The sequence below is a fragment of the Esox lucius genome, chromosome 14 (assembly GCF_011004845.1).
Source record: "Esox lucius isolate fEsoLuc1 chromosome 14, fEsoLuc1.pri, whole genome shotgun sequence".
In the NCBI taxonomy this organism is placed as follows: domain Eukaryota; kingdom Metazoa; phylum Chordata; class Actinopteri; order Esociformes; family Esocidae; genus Esox; species Esox lucius.
The window spans coordinates 8,413,135-8,436,672 of record NC_047582.1 but is presented as its reverse complement, the minus strand read 5'-3'; the positions used below and the strand labels follow the sequence as shown (position 1 = coordinate 8,436,672).

General features: G+C 41.4%; 1 protein-coding gene across 4 annotated transcripts in view; it reads left to right on the top strand.

Annotated features, from left to right (window-relative positions):
• The first annotated feature begins 598 nt into the window (after window positions 1-598).
• The window catches only part of fer (fer (fps/fes related) tyrosine kinase), a 36,910-nt gene continuing 13,970 nt past the window's right edge, over window positions 599-23,538 (top strand). Inside the window, exons 1-13 of one of the 4 annotated variants that reach the window (XM_013137044.4) lie at window positions 599-756; window positions 7,673-7,991; window positions 9,250-9,423; window positions 9,572-9,671; window positions 9,802-9,985; window positions 10,880-11,017; window positions 11,103-11,222; window positions 11,342-11,464; window positions 12,509-12,698; window positions 13,972-14,067; window positions 14,328-14,534; window positions 17,418-17,540; window positions 21,641-23,538. In XM_013137044.4, coding sequence (XP_012992498.1) covers window positions 7,782-7,991; window positions 9,250-9,423; window positions 9,572-9,671; window positions 9,802-9,985; window positions 10,880-11,017; window positions 11,103-11,222; window positions 11,342-11,464; window positions 12,509-12,698; window positions 13,972-14,067; window positions 14,328-14,534; window positions 17,418-17,540; window positions 21,641-21,661 — 1,686 coding nt within the window. In that variant the 5' untranslated portion in view covers window positions 599-756; window positions 7,673-7,781 and the 3' untranslated portion in view covers window positions 21,662-23,538. Of the gene's footprint in view, window positions 757-7,672; window positions 7,992-9,249; window positions 9,424-9,571; window positions 9,672-9,801; window positions 9,986-10,879; window positions 11,018-11,102; window positions 11,223-11,341; window positions 11,465-12,508; window positions 12,699-13,971; window positions 14,068-14,327; window positions 14,535-17,417; window positions 17,541-21,572 lie in introns of all 4 variants that reach the window. The other 3 variants (XM_013137042.4, XM_010900336.4, XM_010900335.4) reach the window with 3 other exon arrangements.

Genomic DNA, 23,538 nt, shown 5'->3' with positions numbered 1-23,538 from the left:
GTATATCTAAATTATCCATTTGGGGAGCATTAAATAGTCAAATTGCAATGGATAGACAAATAAATATAGAACATTTTGGATGTAACATAATAGACTTCTGCAGACCTCAGAAAAGAGTGAATGTAGTCATTACTTGCTGAATTCATACAAAACGACCTTATCATTTCAGCTGCTGATTGCTGCTTTAATAAGGCCAGTGAACTTGATAGGAAACTTGTAACTGATAAGACAATCACACCAAGTAATAGTCTAAAAATCTTTAGTTTTATACTCATCAAATAAAAGAGATAAGAATGAATGCCTTCATCAAATATTGTCATAGGCCTACTTGCCAGTAAAAACATTTTTTATGTTTGTTTTCTCCTGAAGGACACTGTTAATAATAGGACTGGGAAGGAGAGCTTGAGGGAGCACAATGCAGACATCTGCACATGTGTCAATTAAGGCTGTGTACTTTAACTATGCCTCTTTCAGTCTTACATACAGTATATACCAGGATCAGATGTTAGCCAAATTTAACAATGTCTCTCTTAAAACACAAATTAAACACAGACATGCGCACGCACGCACGCACACACACACACACACACACACGTCATAATCCTATGGTAGACCAGTACAGTCAGAGAGCCAGAGCTCGAGCGGAAACCCCTCCCGAATCCCAACTCCGGCAGCCGAGTAAAAGAAAAGAGGAATACCAAGCAGTCAGGAAACACGGAGAAATAACAGAAGAGAAAAGAAACGATTAGAATAAAAGTGAGTGCACCCTGTCATTGATTGTATCAATTGTCTGTTTGAATGGGATCCACATGTTGTTTTGATATTCGCTGGAGAACAATCACTTTTGAGAAATGTTTTAGGATTTTTTCCAGAAGAAAAAAAAACGTCAGGAACCCGACATTAGCAGGAATCAGCTAGCTAACTTTACCTAGAAAGCTATATATGTAATAAAAATCGCGATACATTATTTGGTGCTGTGCTGATATTTTAAAGACCGGTTACAATATTATAGACAGGCTTTATTAGACATTTGTTGTCACAACTATTTCTCATCCTTAAAATAGTTTATAATGCTTATGTCAACGTGGGTAACATTAGCTAGCACGCTAACTGCTAATGCTATGAGTTTGCTAGTTAGCTTGCCTATATGAATCAGATTATGTTCAGGTATTTATTTGACTAGAGTTCGCCTTACTTTTGCTTACTAACGAACTAACTAATGAACCGTGCTTGAGAAGAGCCACGCCACATTGTAAGCAGCTTTGGCGGATGTTTTGTTCCATAATGCCTTTGATGCATAATAACAAACTTTATTTGGGATGGCCGATTGGAAATATGCACGCACCAGCTCTTGCTGTCTATTCAGTGATAGCGGTCTTTAAGATGTTTTAAATTAGGTGACTACCGTAAAATAATTTTTTTTTCTTCCAGATTGCATTTTTTCACGATTATTATTGTTGTTCAGAAAGATTTTAGAACATATAATTATACAATGCTTCTGTAAAGTACTGTATTATGAATTTCCACAAAATGGGCGGATGAAACGGATGCAGCTACAGCAAACCTTATCACAACCAACTGGTCCAATAGAACTTGACAGAAGCTTTTGTCACACTCAAGCCAGCTGTTTCCAATATTCTCTCATATAGTAAGATAGCATTTGGCTACCAAGTAACGGTTAGTACACTTAACATATACATTAAGCAACACACTAAATAGACTTCACATTTACATTAAGCAACACACGATGGTTAAGTCGTGCGTTCATCATCTGTTGTTTATGGTCAGGACACTGTTTATGTCTGTCAGTTTTGTGGTTCGTGACCTTTTCATGCCACAACAGTGAGCCGAATGAGGACATTCCATCGCTAGACGTCTCACTCCCATGGGGGATTCAAGCAGCAGCACCCCCACAGAGTCCGTTCTGTAGCACACAGCAAATCCTTGTTGAGCTTAGCTCACTCCCCCTGATGGTCTCCTTCAACCAACCACCCCCCCCATCATAATTGTGTTATTGCTGGTGAGAGAGAATTATGACACAAAGATGTCTCACTGTCATAGAATATATGAGAACTTATTTCATGCACACATTATTAGAAAGGTTTTAAATTAAGAACCGTTTAACCCATTTCCCACCCATTTATGGTTCCAGGCTGTTTTAAATAATGTCCCTAGTCCAGGGGCTGCACCTTGCTTGTCGTTCATTTAGCCTGTAGCTATGTCCTTAAACTGCCAAAATCCACTACACTATGGGTATGTTAACTGCTTTTCTTGAGGCTTGGACTGATTTGCACTAGCCTCTATTTTAATGATTTCTCAGTTGTATTATAGCTTGGTTGTTGTTTCACACACCAGTCAGGTTTATCTAGCTATCAGACTGGTTTAAGTCAAATTTCTTCCCCAGAAAACTCCCCATTCTTGCACTTTTAGCACACGTCCAGTCCAGTTAGTTCTTTTCGGTGACTTGGTGACTCTTTAAAGCTGCATTCAGGGACTGGAATGACAAAAGTATTGAGTTATGCCTGTCTGAGAACAGAGGAACATTTCCCATGTGAAATGTTGCAGGGTCTGCTGTCCAACACCATTTTATATCTGGGTGAAGGTGTAGCACTTTTACAGCTTCCTGTTCCTAACGCTCTTAATCTTTGCAGGTCAGAGCTTTGCTTTGCCTCAAGTCTGGGTAATGACTGTGTAGTGCAACATGATGATAAAACAAACAACTATGTTGGGTCCTTTGCCTTAACAGCTTTGTTGTTGTGGTATTTCAAATGGACGTAGCTGTTTCACAGATTTCACCTTTGGTTGGCTAAACCTGCCTCTTCACACTTAGGCCTAGCTGCAGTTAAGAATTAAACCGGCAGAACAATCCAGTTTTTCATGTTTGTCCTACAGCCTAAATATGTCACTATTGCCAGCTGAGCATTCTATTGTTTTTTAGGCCTTTATATACATTAAGGTGAGATCGCAACCTGATTTTTAGGGCTGATTATATCACATTTGAGTTATTCACACATTGTGGTTTCCTTTTATTCTGTTTCTCACGGTGCTTGTTAGTTGGTGGCTTTAACATCTGGTAGAGCATTCTGCTGTTGAATATTCACTGTAGTCTAGTGTCCCACTTAGTCCAGTCCTTTGGTCTTATCTGGCTGATAGTAGGTCTTCTACATATTGTTCTTTGTTAAGCACCATTTGAAAGGTTGCCTATGATGACACGTGTAAGTAAAGGGAACTTTATTTTTGTGCAGTATGTGAAGGGCTGTTCTCAATATTTAATAATACTAGCAAGGTCCCTGTTTAGCTAGATCTGACTGCACCACTTTACTTCTTTTTTTAATTTTTATGGGACCTTCCAAACAACTGATCAGAAAGGGACTTATAGGACCCATTGTCATTCATAAGACATTGTAGCTTTATGTTTGTCCTATCATTTGTCATTTCATAATACATTTTCCGATGTGTGGCGAATTAGATACATTTTAATACATTTTCAGTTTATTACTTAGATCCTATTTTACATTGTCTGAACGTCATTGTGGCAATTTTGTTCAGACCCAGCATTCTCTTGAATGTGTGGGTTCTATTTCAGTTCTAGAAACCTAATTCATACAGTTACTTAAAACAATAACCCAAGAAAACATTACAACTGTCAAATCAAGAAATAGGGCAGTCAAAAATGTATTTAAAAAAAAAAAAAATTCTCCAAAATCAAAACTGTCCATTGTTGTCATGTTCATTTTATAATTTTGTTTCTTGCTGTGAAAGATGTGCTTCAGATGTTCTGTATGTTTTAACTGGCTTTACCCTTTACCCCTGTGGGAGTAGACCTACATGGATACGGCCAAGTGTTTATTACCGAAGCAAGAATATGCATAACTGTTAGAGAATATGAACATGAACATTGTTACTGTTACTCTCTTAACTGTGCCATTGAGGAACATATCTTGTTTTGTGGTTGTTTTGTTTGGATCACAGCCCTGCATCCATCGCCATCACACTTATTGATGTGTATGTTGTCCAAAAACTGACCATTATAAATTGCAATATGGATTGGCATAGTTGAATTATAAAATACCATCTCACAGTGTTAGGCTTTCACAAGGGAATTTTGATGCAGAGAGAAATCAGTCATGAGGTCATTCAGGTAGGTATTCCACAGGGACTTGTTCACTATAGATAAACTGTGTCATTCAGTTCAGAACAACCCAGGTTATGAACTCCTGTCATACTGTTTATTAAACTTAGACTACAATCTGAAAGTGTATCTGAAATTGGTTTTATGAAAAGCAAATGTGAAGTGAACATTTGTACTTGAGGGTTTCCAGCTGCTTGTATGATATAAAGGTCTGCTGTAGGGATGGGACGATAGACAAATTTACTACTGATCACGGTGGGAAATACTCACGATTATGACATTGTGGAGAAATTCCATAATCGGCATAATGGTAAATCGGGATAATTCTCACATGAGTGACTTGGAAAAGTTCTGCCAGTCGCTCAAGTTTCCCTAACTGCTCATTTTACAAGTACTACACCACTAAACATCCTCTGCAATGTATGGTCAATGAAGCCAAAGTTTTGCTAGCTTAAATTGAAGAATATTGTCAATTACAATAAAAATCTAAATAAAATTCTTAAATGTCTTGAGTTGGGATTTTATGAGTTTTATTTTAATTATATGAAGAATAAACTAGTTTTCCAATTTCTTTACAACAGTACTAGTCTAACCAATACACTTAGTCTACAAAAAAGCTTCTGATCACGTCTCCACCTCCCGCTATATGCAAATGCCTGTCCTTTCCATTACCACGGAAAATAAGCTGTTGAAACAATGTTGATCTCAAACAAACCAATGATATCCTAGAAGAACCTGTTAACAAACTGCAAATTGTTGAAAATATGTATAGGATATACATTATATACACATCTCTTTCGATTTTGTAATTATAATTCTGTTTATATTGTAGGCTAATTGTTAACGCTTTCCTACTGAAAATGACAAGAGAAGACATAAAATATAATTTTCGCGGGCCAAAATAACATTGTCGATCTGCACAATACATAATGCGCACAACATAATGGGGCACTGTTATAATGAATTATAAAGAATCAACACATGCAGTAGGCCTAACCTTAGCTAATAAGGCACAAAATGTGCATGGAAGTGCATGCACACACAGGTCAGTACCAGTAAGAAATGAAATCTATTTTCACCCCTGATCTTCAGATAAGTGACTTGAAAGATCTCTTGCCAGTCACCAAAGTGTTCCTGACTACTTGTTTTATTTAGCTGGTGAAGCGCATATCTCAATATATATATATATTATATATATATATATATATATATTATTTTTTTTTATTAGATTCAACGTTGTCACTGTACAAGTACAGTACAACGAAATGCAGTTAGCATCTAACAAGAAGTGTGAATAGAAGAGGGCAGAAAATGTACTTTTATTAAGTATAATGTATGTTACAGATGTGCAATGTATAGATCTAAATGCCATTAAACATCCTCTGCAATGTATTGTCAATTAAGCTGGCAACCTTATACATTTAGAGATTTACATGTTATTATAGTATTAAGTAATTATTAAAAACCTTCTTTGATATCATTTTATTGTAATGCCTTTTTTTTTTTTATGCACCAGAACAATATTTATGTAATGGAAGAATATCCGTTGAGCCGTTTTGAGCTAGAACCCGGAGTTGTTATTGGGATTGTTATTAATCGGGATAAAATCGTAAATCGGGATATTTTTGGCCAGGATAATTGTGGCATGAAATTCTCCTATTGTCCCACCCCTAGTCTGCGCCAGCAGACAATGTGGAAAAACCCTGAGCAAGACCATTGATCCTGTATGCTCCCTTTGCTGTAAATAAGAATGTGTTCTTAGCATACCTACCTGCTTAAATGATTGAACATGGTCCACTGCTAATTCAGCAAAATCTCCTATCTAAGGCCATGTTCCAGTCCAATTAAGCATAAAAAAAACACCTGAAGAAGGATATACTTTTGCATTTATTTAATGTGTTTTCCAGAGAAATGGTTTAAATAACGTGAAGAATGGGGTCAACTTAGGTGCGGTGCTGAATTTCATACTGGTTGTCATTCAAAACCCATAAGGAACTGTCAAGCAGAGACCCTGACCTATGATGTCATGTAGAGGGATTTACTGTATAGCCACAGCATTCGAAATAAGGTGCTTTTCACTGACCAAATCTGCCATTTTCAGGCCGTATTCTTGTACTACTATGTTATGGGTGACAGCTAGTTTTAATCCAATCAGAGACATTGGCTTTATACTTTTGTGTAAGCCCAGTGTCCTTTCTAGAACAGTCATTTTAGCCTTGTTAACAGCCTACTATTCGTGGGTGGCAAAATTACGCCTTTTGAATTCCTTTGGCAGTGCTCACATCATCTTGCCAAGAATGTGCCACAAGAATGAATATTTGACTGTGTCCGGGGATCACAGCCACTTCCCAATGACATGCAAGTTTGCATGGACAACCTACATACAGTTCACATGTTCTTCTATTGAAGTTTAGAAAAAGCATTTGCTTCTAGAGAATTAAAGACAAGGTCTGTGTCTGCATGTGGAGGATGTTTTGTTTTGGTTTTGCAGCCGCTAGCCACACCTCAAAGTAGCCTCTGCTGTTGTGCTTGTTCTACTATTCATGCTCTGACCCATTTACAGGATACCACAAGTTACAGCACTTGCTGAATAAGGCTGTGTTCATGTTACAGCCACTTCTCTGAATTCCAGCCGTTCCATTCTCATAAGGACTTCTCATGTTTTCAAATATTAGTCCTAGATTAAGAGGATTTCTGATGTTCTGTTAGAAGTTAACCCACTGTGGATGTCATGTGTGATCTGACTGGGACACAGCCACATTGCCAGTAGAAAGGCTCTTTCATTGCCTTGGGGGTTCTGTTATTTGGGACAAATTATTTGGCCAACTTTTTAATTTCCAAAACCGGCAGTTCAAGACAGCGATGCACGTATTTATTAGCACTCCCTTGGAAAACATTATACCATATGCTTAGCTATACTTTAAAAGCCTTTTGTGTAAGACAATGAAGCAGAAGGCATCTGATTTGGAGATAATGAGCTTTTTTTCTTGAGATTTAAGGGAGGATTACATTTTTAGTGGCAGAGGTACAGTGATTAAAAGTCTCCCTGCTGTCGGACTGGTTATTATCTGGCTGATCTAGAAAGGTTTTACCCCTCCAATCTTACTCATGTCAGATAGACCAGCCGACATCCTGTTGTAGCAACGTAAAGACAATGCCTCCTAGCTTCTCAACTGACGTCTCATTTAGAGTGAATGTCTCAGGTCTATGAATAGTTATGTGTGAAAGTGCAAAGAGTAACTTTGGGGAGCTTTTGTTGTAACATTTGTTAACATTTTGTTTTGGGCTGTCGTTAAATAACCTCATGCCCACTTCCTGAGCTGAACACACTGGGTTTATTTCAGAGGACTCCATCTCTTACATAAAAAAGCTTTTGCGTATCTGTAGAGGGTCCATCTAAAGAGGAACTCATACACAGGTACTTCGACGTCACAGATAAAACCACTTGCAATACTGCCACTTGAAGAACTGGTATTCAGCGAGCCGTCCGCTTCAGTCGAGGGGGTGTAATGTTCTGGTTGTGTTTGTCTCCTCCTCCAGGAAAGATGCAGACCTGAGGGTGACCCCCCCCCCCCCCACCCGATCCTCCCGGCTCAGCCAAAGCGTGAAACCAGACAGCGTGCCTTGAGGAAGAGGGAAGTGTGGGGCGATGGGGTTCGGACGGGACCTGCGGAACTCTCACGACGGACTGCTGAAGCTGCAGGACTGGGAGCTCAAGCTGCTGGAGACGGTGAAGCGCTTCATGACGCTCCGGGTGAAGAGCGACAAGGAGTACGCCTCACTCCTCCTCAACATCAGCCAGCAGGTGGACAAGCATGACAACCTGTCCCAGATGGACTACATCAGCAACGTCTCAAAGGTATATTCAGATATGTCTGCTGGTGCCTAAATTAGCATTCTGTTCTATTCATCCTCAGTGGGCGCTAAAGAGCATTTGGTCTAAAGTTCGTTAATAAGAATTGAAAACACAATCATCTCAAAGAATGCAAATAATTATTAGGTAAAACTACTTTTAAATACACTCTGAGGGACCCCTGAATGGAGCAGCAGCTAAGTCATACTAGCATACAAATCCTATTTGGGCCAGTGACTGATGAGATCCACTTGTCTGACAGTGCTGTCTAGGCGTGTGTGGAACATGTGGAGAACATGTGGAGCAAGTTTTTTGGTGGTTAATTGGTAGACATGCTCTCAAACTGCTCAACTTTATTCTGGTCTATGGATGACATGTTCTCGCTCCTCCCTTCTCATGTAGTCTGGTAGACCGTGAGAAGCTCCCTCAGAATATAAACCGAACAGGGCTCTTAGATCCATGAACACAGGTCAGCTAGTAGAGACCAGAGTCCCTAAACATAGAGAAGCTGCGTTTAGCACTTATGCTGTACACAACTGGAATAAACTACAAGAAGATCTTAGACGTGCCCCAAACGTATACATTTTTAAATCCAGGTTAAAAACACTTCTCTTCTCACGTGCCTATGTCTAAGCACTTAAACTTAACCACACTGTTAAGCCTTATAGCTTTATATGTTTTCTTATTGTATTTTTTTAATATTATGATGTATTCATTTGCTTTGATGTTTTCATATATTTTTCTTTGTAAAGCATGTTGAATTGCTTCGATGTATGAATTGTGCTATATAAATAAACTTGCTTGCTCATCTCTCTGACGTTGAAGGAGATTGTTGTCCTGGCACCACACTGCCTCTACCTTTTTATAAGGTGTGCGGTTGTCTTCAGTGATCGGGCCAAAGCCTGTTGTGTTGTCAGAAACGCAGATTGTGGCATGGGGGCCGTGCACAGCTCTGCATCTGTGGTTGCACAGGAGGGGGTTAAGAAGGTCCACCTGAGGGCAACCATGTTGAGGGTGAACATGCTGGATGTGTCATTGCCTTCCCTTGACTCCAGCAGACAACCGGTCAGGAAGTCCAGGATCCAGTTGCTGAAGGAGGTGTTCAGTCTCAGGGGTCCTAAGATTTGTGATGAGCACTAGCTTTTGAGATATAAATTTAGCATAGGACATTTTGGCTGAGTTCCACATAATGTTCCTATGTAGATATTTCTGATGTCAGGTTTGACCTCTCGGTGTCTCTCTCTTCTCACCTCCATCTCTGTAGTCTTGGGCTCACATGGTCCAACAGACAGAACAGTTGAGTAAGATAATGAAGAGTCACGCGGAGGAGCTGAATTCGGGCCCTCTGCACAGGCTCACCATGATGATCAAAGACAAGCAGCAGGTGAAGAAGAGCTACCAGAGCATACACACACAGATCGAGTCCGAGATGAACAAGGTATGCAGGGCGGTTCACATGGATGGTCAGTGGAAATGCGCTGAACTTTGATTAGCTCAAAGATGCTAAGTTGCTTTTGTTTGAGGAATAGTTTTTTTAGTTTTTAGGCTTGAGGATGTGATGTTGCTTCTAAAATAATCTCTTCCAGGTGACCAAAAGTGACCTAGAAAAGTTGAAGGGTACCTACCGACAGTTAACAAAAGATGCCTACAGTGCCAAAGAAAAATATAGAGAAGCAATGGTGAAAGGTAAGAAATTCATAATTCACACTATCTACTGATTAACCTACGAATAGAGAGCAAACGACGGACAAGTCTTGTTAGGCGTTTGGTTGAACTGGCAGAACATCACTTCACACATCTTGCTGTATGTTTTCAGGCAAGGAGCCAGAGAAGGCGAGGGAGCGCTACGACAAGGCCACCATGAAGCTTCACAACCTCCACAATCAGTACGTTCTGGCAGTGCGGAGCGCCCAGCTCCACCAGGAGCACTACCATGACACCACGCTGCCCCTGCTGCTCGACTCCCTCCAGAGGATGCAGGAGGAGATGATCGGTGCGCTGTGAGTGTCTCTCCGGCAGGGATTTGGCGTCGATATAACATTTACCCCTATAGAATGGCTTTATGGCACCTGTAGAAAGTTGGTTGCCGCTAGAACGAGTTTTGGCGTGTGAGCGCCTCAGGTTAAAAGGAGACCGGTAACAATGAAATAGCAGAGCGCTGACTGGGACAAGCCCTTTAATTTGGCAAGAGAAATGTAACCTTGTTATATAGGGCCTCAGCTTCCCAGATACGGATTGCAATTTGGCTTAACGTGCGCGCGTGTGTGTGTGTCACTCTCCGAATGGGTGTCGTAGGGGGGCACAGATCTTTGTTGCGTTGAAATTACGTTTATCTTTGAAAATTGAATCTTGTTTTAATAACGCTCCTCAGCAAAACTTAAATCCCCCTTGGGATTGTCATCTTGGAGCCAGGCCTGTTCATGAAACTGGTTTTAAAGGCTGAAGCGGTGTTTAGATAGACAGTTGAGTGCCCGTGTCACAGCGTGCAGCGTTCCTTCTCTCCATTATCCTTCCAAGATGACCCAGATCATAGATCGTCAGATTTATTTGACACGTATCACAAAGTAAACATTCTTCGGAAACCTCAATGCGTAAGTGCCGAATGGAAAGGTTAAGGGTGGTTGTCTTTTGGGATTAGACCCCAGATGAGGCTTAATCCGGGGAGTTCATAGTGGACCTGGATTACAAGGATGCCGACGCACCCTCTAAGAAGGTCCTGCGTAAGCAGGGTTTTCTTTTAATCAAGACTGAGATTTTAAGAACTGGAAGACTCTGTCGTAGGTTTCATAAACCGCAGAGATGACCAACTGTGTCGACCTTCTGCCCGTCTCTGTTATAAAAAGGAGAATGTACCTTTTTATTTTTTGTTCTTCACCCTTTCGCTGATTTTTCAGGAAGGGGATATTGGAGGAATACAGCGAGATCACCAGTTTGTTGACAGATGAGATAGTGAAGGTCCACAAAGAAATCCACACCTCCATCGACCAAATCGACCCTGCGTCAGAGTATGAACACTTTATTGAAGTCTACCGGTAAGTCTTAGGGATTTGGAGTTAAGGTCCAGCAGGTTTTTCCACACTTCAATTATGTTGGTAAACATGACATATTATCTACCAGATCTCCAGAGACCAAAGAACCCAATGTAGAATTTGACGTCACACTGTTGGAGGAAACCGAGAATCTTCAGGCAAACGAGATCTTATGGAACAATTTGACTGCAGACAGTTTACAAGCGATGTGAGTACAACATGTCTGAATGTTGGACAGTACTTATAGCGACAAACTGTTGCCATAAGACTATGTGATTGAGTCTCCTGCTGGAACAGCAATTGAATCTGCTGAATCTCCTACCACAGGCTAAAGTCCACATCAGATGAGCTGGTCCTCACACAGCAAAGCCTACGTAGCAAGGAGGATCTCATGCAGGACCTGGAGAACAAGATCGAGGAGTCCACCAAAACATGTGAAAAGAAATCTGAGTATGTTGCTCCCAGAACTGTACTCCTTTGTTCTTATTTCATTTCTATGATGATGCTAGCTGCGAGATTATTTCAGATGGCAACTGCTAGCGTTTTAGTGTTTTGGCCACCATTATCAGACGGTGGGATGCAGAAGAAACGGCAGATGTCAAATGTTTTCATTGATCTCGTGGAAGTCTGTTATAAACCTCCCATTAGCTGTAGCAACTTGTAGGCCGCTGGCCACAAGCTAGTCAGAGTCCAAGTTTGGTGTTGTTTCTGAAGAAGCCGAATTGGCTATGTTTTAGCTCTGAAGCATGAATGATGTGAGAAGTCATTGAGGCGGACAGGGTACAATGGACAGAGCTATGTCAGTAGCCAGCAGAGGGCCCAACACATATTTCAGGGTCTGCTGGATAATCCCCAATAAGAGATGATATAACCAGCGGCTGTCCAATCATCCCCCTGTGAAGTCTCTACGCCACAGATGTTATTTAACACAAGGAATGGATGTAGGCCTAGGCTAGTTTTCTTGTCTGGCGTTTGCTTTAAAACAACTTTTTATATTTTCATATTTTAAGGAGCAAGAGGAATTTGCTAAGAACTGTAACTATTTATAACTATGTTCAGCAAGCATACCTATATTCATTGTTGTTGTTTGCTCTCTGGGGTTTCAGGCTGAGTGTTTTGTAAAAGCACTTTGTGACCACTGCTGATGTAAAAAGGTCTGACGTAAAAAAAATATTGATTGATTGATATAAATAGAAAATATATTCCCAGGTTCCACAGCAGTTTTGGTAGGGTTTGAGTAAGATGTCTTCACACCCTTTAACCAAAGCACAGAAACAGCTTAGCCGTTCTGGCTGTATTACTGTAGTGTAGGCCCTATCCCTCTGGGTGGAAAGCAAGAAAATAATTTCCCACATCCGAGAGTCGGATTAAGTAGTAATACTGTTTGAATTTAGAGGAGCGCCAGTGTAACCTCCCACTTGTCTGTCTCTCTCTCTCTCTGTCTCTCTCTCTCTCCATACACTAAATTCTCTCATTCTTCCTCCTCCCTTTCAGCACTGTGCTGCTGCTCAGTCAGAAGCAGTCCCTGGAGGAGCTGAGACAGACAGTCCAGTTGCTGCGCTGCACCGAAGCCAAGCTGAGTGCCCAGAAGGACCTGCTGGACCACAAGATGCAGGACAACGAAGGCAAGGAGCCACCCCCGGTGGTCAACTATGAGGACGACGCCCGCTCCGTCAATTCCATTGTAAGTCTGCGGCATCGTGCGGTTTGATCGTTCCATTTACCTCGCGTCCTGGAATCCTGACTCGTATGCGATGGAGGAACCTAGTGAGACGGAGTGTGTCGGCATGGATTCCAAGCTATTACTTGTCACTCAGGCACTTCCTTTGAAATCAGAAGGAATGTGACTCTTTCCACTGTGGGTTTCCATCTGTAGAAACTCCCACTGTTGAATGTACCGTCTTTGCGTTAAACTTCGTTGTCATCTTTGCCTTCACAGGGAGATACAGTACGGCTTTATGAGGCATTTATTGAATGCATCCGTGGATGATTTTTTAAGCTCTGGGAACTTTGCGGCTAATTATATAAGCTTGACTTCACTCATACTACTAGTTTTGAAATAAGTCCTGGGCTTTCATTAACTATTTTGCACACAATCATCCAATATTATCAACTGTCCTTTTGCTCATCAGGCCTTGTGGTTCCTGTCAGTTGTCTTGTATGTTCAGGGTGTAGATGTGTAGTAATAGACCTCTGACGTCTGCCCTCTCTAAGGGCATGTCCATTCTGGCACCTCAAATGTCTTTGTTTTTTTTAATCAAACGGACACTGCTGTGAACTTCACATTTGAAGTCAGTTAGCCAATGCTTTCATCCCGAAGGGACTTGGAGCAGTGAGTACATTTACGCTTCTTTCGCTTGTCTTATCTAACAGTCTCAGGAGATTTCATGTGACTGAAAGGTCAATCCTTTGATGCACATGAAATGAAAAACGCATCTCTGTGTCAGTCCACTTCCTGTTAAAAGCTGAAGGTGTCAGACAACCAGCTCAGAGGGGAAAATGCACCAATACATTTTCAATGATGGTCTGGATCTAGTTGTTCCAGTGGAAGCCTTGTGTCTGTGAGTCTCTGCTGACATTTTCTTTGTGGGGGCCAAAGTTGATATGTAACTGTTCACAAGAATGTATGTGCGCAAAGAAAAGAGAGAGTTGCAATTAAAGCTAATATCCTTATTCCTAAATAAAAAGGTCTGGTCACACCCCCTAATATTAAGGTGTATATATGTGAGTAAAAGGGGTTCAGTGTGTGTTGACTGTTCTGTATGAGAGATGGAGTGTGCTTTAATCAACCAGCCCTCTGCAGGTATTTGGTTGAACAGAGGAGGGCAGTGTGTGCACATAAATGGAAACCCCCAGAACGTTCAGCCCAGGAAGGACAATATCAGGCTTGTTCAGTTGTTCGCCCTGATGCCCAACTAACTGTTATTTCGTCATGCTGTATGCCTCTGTATTTTCAGGACAAAGGCAAAGACAGGATGTCAAAGTTTGACACCTTGCGTAATTCCCTTGCCGGTATCATCCGTTCTCCGAAATCAGTCCTCGGCTCATCATCTGTAAGTTGTGAAGTTTGCTTGTGAAAGTAGAAATCCAAATCAAAGCATTGTGTCCCTAGTTTTGTATTTAGTGTGCTGCGGTTCCACAAAATTGGAATCAGTGCAAGACCTGTGTTATCCAGGCAACTATTCCTTCCGAGTGCAGCGACACAGTTTGCATTATTCTTCACAGACAGTTGAACAGTAATTCTCAATTGATCCCTAACTGTCATTATGGAATCATCATAATATCGTCATTTCATTCTACTGTGCGTTTCCAGCAGTTCTTCGACGTCATCCCGACCAGCGAGAAGCCTCTGGGAGACCAGGAGTGGTACCACGGAGCCATCCCCAGGACTGAGGCCCAGGAGCTGCTCAAACAGCAGGGCGACTTCCTGGTCCGGGAGAGCCACGGAAAGCCTGGCGAGTACGTCCTGTCGGTGTTCTCAGACGGACAGCGCAGACACTTCATCATTCAGTTTGCTGATGTGAGTTTTGGAAGGGTTCCGTTCTGAATAAGGGAGTTTGGGTTTTGGGCTATCACACAAACATTTTGAAAAGAAAGACCTAGTCAATGACATTATTATTGGTAATCTCCTTTATAGGCTAACACTGGTTAACAAACATTGGCTTAGGCTAAAAATATTATACTTAGGTGCTACAAACAGAGCCATAGTTTTTGATGGTTTAGGACACAGCTCAATTTCCCTGTTGATTGTATCCATGTCTGGAAAGGGGCCGCATAATCTCCTCTGACTGGAATCTTTTTACACTAATTATACTCTGTCAATGGGAGTATCACGTCTATGAATAAAATCAACATACCCTAAAGGGTGAAACTGTCAGAAACCTAATGAGGGAGAGGCTGTACTCGAATTATCAAACTGAAATGATGAGGCTAGGCCTACGTGATATTCATTTTCAAAAGGTGGGCAAATTAAACTATTATCTGAATCTATTTTGATATAAGTTGCTAGAATACGTAGCCCTACCAATATCAGTATCAAGCTCTCTACAGAGCTAAATAAGGGGAAACGTTGAACTATACAGTATCTCACAAAAGTGAGTACACCCCTCACATTTTTGTAAATATTTGATTATATCTTTTCATGTGATAACACTGAAGAAATGTAACTTTCCTACAATGTAGTGAGTGTACAGCTTGTCACAGTGTAAATTTGCTGTCCCCTCAAAATAACTTGACCCACAGCCATTAGTGAGTACACCCCTAAGTGAAAATGTCAAAATTGGGCCCAAAGTGGCAATATTTTGTCTGGCTGACATTATTTTCCTGCACTGCCTTAACTCTCTTGGGCATGGAGTTCACCAGAGCTTCACAGGTTGCCAATGGAATCCTCTTCCACTCCTCCATGACGACATCACGGAGCTGGTGGATGTTAGAGACCTTGCGCTCCTCCACCTTCCGTTTGAGGATGCCCCACAGATGCTCAATAGGGTTTAGGTCTGGGGACATGCTTGGTCAGTTCATCACCTTTACCCTCAGCTTCTTTAGCAAGGCAGTGGTCGTCTTGGAGGTGTGCTTGGGGTCGTTATCATGTTGGAATACTGCCCTGCTGCCCAGTCTCCAAAGGAAGGGAATCATGCTCTTCTTCAGTATGTCACAGTACATGTTGGCATTCATGGTTCCCTCAATGAACTGTAGCTCCCCAGCACTCATGCAGCCCCAGACCATGACACTCCCACCACCATGCTTGACTGTATGCAAGACACACTTGTCTTTGTACTCCTTACCTGGTTGCTGCCACACACGCTTGACACCATCTGAACCAAATAAGTTTATCTTGGTCTCATCAGACCACAGGACATGATTTCAGTAATCCTTTTCCTTAGTCTGCTTGTCTAAAGCAAGCTGTTTGCGGCCTTTCTTGTGCATCATCTTTAGAAGAGGCTTCTTCTGGGACGACAGCCATGCAGACCAATTTGATGCAGTGTGCGACGTATGGTCTGAGCACTGACAGGCTGACCCCCCCACCCCTTCAACCTCTGCAGCAATGCTGACAGCACTCATACATCTATTTCCCTAAGACAACCTCTGGATATGACACTGAGCATGTGCACTCAACTTCTTTGGTCGACCATGGCGAGGCCTGTTCTGAGTGGAACCTGTCCGGTTAAACCGCTGTATAGTCTTGGCCACCGTGCTGCAGCTCAGTTTCGGGGTCTTGGCAATCTTCTTATAGCCTAGGCCATCTTTATGTAGAGCAATTATTTTTTCAGCTCCTCAGAGAGTTCTTTGCCATGAGGTGCCATGTTGAACTTCCAGTGACCAGTATGAGGGAGTGTGAGAGTGATAACACCAAATTTAACACACCTGCTCCCCATTCACACCTGAGACCTTGTAACACTAACGAGTCACATGACACCGGGGAGGGAAAATGGCTAATTGGGCCCAATTTGGACATTTTCACTTAGGGGTGTACTCACTTTTGTTGCCAGCAGTTTAGACATTAAACTGTGTTGTGTTATTTTGAGGGGACAGCAAATGTACACTGTTATACAAGCTGTACACTCACTACTTTACATTGTAGCAAAGTGTAATTTCTTCAGTGTTGACACATGAAAAGATATACTCAAATATTTGCAGTAATGTGAGGGGTGTACTCACTTCTGTGTACATAAAACTGTTTAAAATGCATAATGTTTTATATTGGTGATTCACAAACCTTTCCCTTTACACTTTGTGGGGTTTTTGTAACCCTTTGTTAACCAGTGTACCTACACTCCATTATATTGTGGTAGTCCTGCAAACTGACCCCTCCATGCGCACCAGGTGCACAATGCTGAACTTTGCTGTCTTTCTGCGAGACCTTGCATATCCTGGAGGGCAGGCAGTGTGCTCCTGAAGTGCCATACGGGGCAGTGCAGTGGCATGAATAGGAAGTGATGCAGCCCAAGTAAACTCTCTAGTGCATCTGGGGAAATTTGTCAGGGTCTTCTGTGAAGTGCCAAATCATGTCAGCCGCCTCCGGTTGAAGAGGCGAGTTGCGCCGAGGTACGACTCATAATAGTAATAAATCCCATTTGCAGAGCGCTTTCAATTACAGCCCCAATTCGCAAAGCTCTTTACATTGTGAGGAACTAATTAAAATAAAGTACTTTTAATAGGGCTAAAAACATCAAGTGATAATTAAAAGATGGCTAGTGGCTATCAGGTGGATTAGATTCGATGATGCGCGTCAGCCTACAAGGGATTTGTCTGTTAGTTCAACGCAGAGTGGATTCATCCATTTATTTGAATTCATTCAGATTCCACCTGCTACTAGTCGAAGTTGTAAGGTTTTCATATCACTCAAAATTATGTACTTTCATACTTCGTTTTTGTTTAATGCTACCTGCCTCTTTGTCCACAGAACCAGTATCGCTTTGAAGGCACTGGCTTCCCGACAATTCCTCAGCTAATTGACCACCATTACTCTACAAAGCAAGTCATTACCAAGAAGTCTGGGGTGGTGCTTTTAAACCCAGTCATCAAGGTAAACCATGTTACTCTCTGTGCGAGTTCACCCTGTGAAGCGGATCAGACGTCAATGGGAGGTCTCCCATCACCGGTGGGGGTTTAATTATTGCTAAAGCCATCAAGCTGTCATGGAGCCATTTAATGACGCACCGTAAAACTCATTGTCATGCTCAAACTGTTTGTGGTGTTAGTCTAATAGATAATCCCCATCAATTTCAGAACTAGTCACATATAGCTGATGCCTTTAAGTCTCCTCCATAAAAGACACCCTGCCCTTCTCAAGTTGGTTTTTGGGGATATCAGTGGTGTAGGCTACATTGTACTTAACTGGACATGGAGGTAATGGAGAAAGAAGATGGGCCCAGAGTTTTCTCATCCTTCAGGAAAGAATCCTGGTCCATCACCATGATATTAAAGAAAGAGTTTGTGATCTTAGGAATGAGTTGCTTTATCTACTTAACCACAGTCTGGTGATTTCATTAACACAATTATTGGTGGTACCACAATTATTGCATAGTGCTTTAGGAAAGTATTCAGACCCTTTCACTTTCTCCATATTTTGTGTTATAGACTTAATTTATAATTGATCATATATTTTTTGCCAAACTACACACAATAACCCATAATGGCAAAGTCAAAACACGTTATTAGATTTTTGTGATCATTTATTGAACATAACAGAAATGTTAAAATCTCATGTACGACTCTTATTTTGGTACTTTGTAGAAGAGCCTTTGGCAGCAATCACAGCTTATAGTATTTGTGGTTATGCCTCTACCAGCTTTGCACAGCTGGATTTGGGTAGTTTCTCCTTTTCTTACTTGTAGATCCTCAGCTCTCTCGGATTCAATAGGGAATGTCAGTGAACAGTTATCTCCAGGTCTCCCTGCAGCTGTTCAGTCTTGGGCCACACAAGGACATTCACAGGCTTTTCCAGAAGCCACTCCAGCATTGTCTTGGCTGTGTGCTTTGGGTCATTATCGTGCTGAAATATAAATCTTTGCCACAGTCTGTCTGATTTGAATCAGGTTCTTCAAGGAACTCTAGGTAATTTGCTCTGTTCATCCTTTATTTTTGTCCAGTCTCCCACTTGCTGCATTTGAGAAGCATCCCCATAGCATGCTGCTCCCAACATAATGCTTTACCCTGGGTAAGCCAGGTGATGAGCTAATACATTATTTTTGCCTGATGTAGCGCTGGCCATTCAGATTATTATTTTTTTTTTACTTGGACACAGACCAGAGAATCTTTTTCATGCTCTCAGCATGAGTTCTTAAGTCATATGCCTGTCTGGCCACTAACAAAAAGGCCTGACTGATGGAGGACTGCGGAGATGTTCTGTGAAGTGTGGGACAATGTATAGACTGGTGTGTGCCTTTCTAAATCATGTCTAATCAATTGTCTGACACATGTGGACTCTAATCATATTCTTGAGACATCTCAATAATTGTCAAAGGACACAGGATGCATCAAAGTTTGGAGTGTCATGGCTAAGAGTCTGGATACTATTAAACATAAGATTGCAATTTAATCTATAATACAACAAAATGGGGAGAAATTGAAGTGGTCTGAATACGCATTGTATCTGCATTTAATATGAAGCTACTGGAAGGAAGTTTAACAAACAAATACTAACTAGCGTTAGTGCAGTGACTGGAATTGCACTAACACTAGATAGCAACTTTAGACAAGTTTGTATGACTAAGAGAAATTCATAAAATCCTGAACTATACTTTTCAAGGGAAAAACATAGACCCTCAAATGGTTCTTGATTGCAGAAAATTAGGCCAGTTTGGTATGACATGCTATGTTTAAAAAATATATATTCTCCCAATGTCAATATACAGTGAATTGTGTAGTTTTCGTTTGAATTTCCGAGCACAGGACACCAGTTTGGTTTCAGTTATACACAGTAGATAACATTGTCTTGAGTGCTTATTTTGTACATTTTGAGGTACCGGATTACAGGGTGGAGGCGGACCTTGTTGTGTCCTGGTCTTAGGAAGGAACGAGGTGCCAGATGGAACGTGCTAAAACAGCCGCTGCGTTGCTGAAATAACTGAGAATAGGCCTCACGCACGTGCTGTCAGATAAATATCTGACAAGTAAATAAGTCGAACAGATAAATATAATGAACACTGCCCTAACAGTTCCATAACTGTCATCACTGCCAAAACTGGTCTGTGCCATAATTATACAGTTATTGGACTTTCACCGACAAGCGAACACATCTCTTATTATAAATCAAGCATTGCACCCAATGCATAGATATGCCTAATTACACCAACATCAAAATCATCATCAACAGTACCACCAACACAAATGCATAGAATATGGAACATCTTTCTTATCTTTCTATTACTGTTCAAAAACACCATAGAACAGCCATGGCGCTCTCCTCCTCTTTCCTACTCAGTTCTTTGCCCCTCGGCTCTGGGGCTGTTCTATGAGCTTTTGCAATCCGTGATTTGACATATTGTATTGAACAGTGTCAATGGTGGTCCAATAAGGCATAGATAAAGAAGCGGTGAGATAGTGGAGGTGCTGAGAGATGCTCGGTTTGTGTTGCATCAAGTTCATCTGGGAGAATCCACTCCCGCTTTCTGCGCTGGACACTGGTATGGTGTTGACTGCAGCCAAGATTTCTTTTAGTTCATGTGAAGCTACTGCACTCTTGGTCTCACTGTATTCCCTTAAGGCCAGAATAGGACTCCTTGCACTAACAATGCAAAACTGCTGGATGAGTGGCAGGGGCCAGTATTGACCGTGAAGCAATTTTAACCAGTCAATGAGCGTGCTGTAACTTGTCCGGTCTGGTCCCACACGTGACAGCCTTTGGATTTCTGGTTTTCTCATCAGAATCCCGATGAACTCTCTCTGGTCCATTATCCTTAGGTCGTCCAGCATGCACTGGAACACACTGAAAAATGTTCTCTTGAATTGCCCTCTGGGTCACTTTGATATGACTACCTGGTCGCTCACACATGCTTTGAACTTATGCCTGGTGACTTAATGGCTCACTGCGCGTATGACTGGGCAGTCTCGCTTTTGAAGCTCAAGTGACTGCTCAGCCAGTTCCTTAAGAGCTTAATACATAATGCCCTGATTTTGAACAAAGCGGTGGGAAGATAGACACCAAGCAAGTCCGCTGTAGCTCTCGCAGGTACTGCTATTGTATGAACCATGTTCTTCCAAAATTTTTGGCAATTTTTCCCCACAGCTTGGATGGTTCTGAAACTAGAAGCTAACCATCTATTCTCCAGGATTCTGTCAATTATGCAAAGCTGGATGACTAACTTTTCAGCCCATTCTTTCAGTTCTGCCCTGGTCTTATTTGATGTGCTATGTAACAAATACAGTTTATCCTGGAGAATCTTGAAATGGTTTATTGACCCCACCTCTTTCATTACATCGTTGACAGCAAGTTCAAGATGATGCACAGGGCAATGCCACAAAGATGCTGGAATACATCATCTTCAGTCTGAATGCTGCCCCACTCTTTCGCCCGAGCATAGCAGATGCACCATCACATGACAAGCCATAAAGTTTAATGTTCTAGAGGTTCTAGAGCACGTAAAAGTGGATGGACAGTTCCTTCAGCACTTATATTGTCTAGTTCAATAAAACTATTCTCAGGCGATTCCATATCTGGCAGCTGAAGCCTTAGATAATCAGTGCTCTCTTCTTACTCAGACTAGTGACTTCATCAACAATAAGGCCAAGTTTGGATGCACACTCAACAACCCTCTCAAAAAATGTCCTTTTAATTTCGGATGATTACGTGCTGTTGAACATGCCACATTGGAGTGTTCCCATGTCCAAGCCGTTTAGCACCTGGCAATCTATTTCCTTCTCGAAGCCATAAGCTGGCCTGTGTGCATTTTGCTTCTTTATAAGCTGTGCAAAAAACCTGTGCTGTTGTCTTGACTTGATCAGACTGGTTGTTGATAATTGCCTGTATAATAGGATCCTGTTTTCCTTTATCCATAACATTTGCAGCTGTTATGTGTGTCTTGGGCTTTGCATGTTTATACACTTTCTTCCCCAGAGCCCATTGTTTTTGTGGGATATCTGGTGCTGATGAGGTGACTGAACATGAAACCCATTCTTTAGCAGCAGTCTTGCTGGACCCAGTGACCCCGCCTTTTTACAAACAGCCCAGGCGTGACTGATCAACAACTGGCCAAGGATAGTAGCCTTCTTATTTTTACCTCTGCTGCTCCAGATATTCCCAGATTCATCCCTGTCATCCTCATGTACATCCCCAGTATCACTGGTTGAATCATGTTTTCCCAAATCAGTCGAGAAGCCCACGTCCAGTTGCTGCTGCTTGGCCCTGCTTTGCTAGCATTAGCGCCAGTTACAAGACCACGATCTTCTGATATCTCTTCTGAATCCACATTGACTCTGTTTTGTTTAGGTGCTGACTGATCCGCTGGTTTATAAATGGAATATACATTTGTTTGTCTTGTAGACATTATTTCTGGCATTAGCAACCTAGAAGTATTCCACCACAGCTGGTTTACACATGTCGCCTGAAGTCCCAGATCCAGGTCTGGCACAAATTATGTACTGATTGTCTCAATTGAGCACATCACTCACAGCCGTTTGCATCAAAAAACAATGTTCACTGTTACTTCACCCATTCGCCCATTGATAATATAACTTTTTGGGCAAACATACCCTACCGATACTGCTGTGGATTGACAAAGAGAGACTGTATGGTGTGGAGGATGGATGAGACATTTGGGGTAATTCCAGGAAGTTCATTTAACTAAATCAAAATATTTAGAATTTGAAAATGAATGCCACATGCCCCACTGGCGTCCATTTTGGCTGTGCCATAGACAATAGGCCTAGCTTACACCTGTGTTATCAGAATGTTTAAAAAAGATTAGTATTGTATTAGTTCTGGGATGGGTGCAATTCAAACCGGTGTCTCCTTAACGATGAAAAACAAATATGATATGCGCGACTAAATAAAATCCTAGTCGACCAACAGACTTCCATCCAAACATTTATCCATTCGACTAAACGGAGTACATCCTAATTATTTCCCTTTTGTTTTTGTACTCTGCAGTTGGCTCCAAGAATTCAGTTTTAAGATGACTAATATACTGGCTCACAATGATGCTAGGAATATTATTTTGTATGTCTACAGATGTTTTGTAATTTAAAATGTTTTACATGGGTTGAGGCTGTGTAGTCATCTAATCTCTGCCTCTGTTTTACGTTTCCTGCTGTAGTATGGGTTCAGATTCAGCCTATTGCTCTTCCAGCAAAAACTGTCCTCTATCTTCCTCACTGCCTATATCCAATATTAAGCAATGCAAAATGTATATATCTTTAAAAAATTATAATAATCAGTCAGACCTGTATGACATCTTTCAATACATATTTCTCATATGTTGTAGTCCACATTTCACTTATCATCTTTGAGCTATAGCTGGATTCCAAGTTTCCTGGATAGGGGGAAGTAGGCCAACGCTGTCAATGCCTTGGTTTAATAATAAAGACCTGGAGTTCTTCTCAGCTTGCCTGCTGGTGTTGAACATAATGGTGTTTTAATTGCCCCTGCCATTACCAACACCGGGTTAGGGGCCTAATGGTTGTTGTCATTACTACTGTATTGGATCTTCTGAAGCCTCTGAACGCTAAGTGTTTTTAAATGGGCTTTCTATGAGCTCTTCATGGCAAACCAGTGAAATTTGACCATTAGGCACCACATTACAATTGGAATATTGCGATTTGGATTTTATCTTTTTTTTTATTCACTAAGACTGGCAATTTAAATATTATGTTAAGCTGGGCCGGAGACAGAAATTATTTAAAGTAATTTTCTTGTGGTGTGAAAATTTTTCAAAGCATCAGAGTTATTGCACTTCGGTTTGTACTGATAGTTCTGATAATAAAGCAGCACTTCATTATTGGTTAGTCCGCTTTTGGATTATTATCTTTGTGTTGTGAATAGATCTCTTGCTCCTGGTGTTTACAGTGCCTATGTTTTTGTTCTT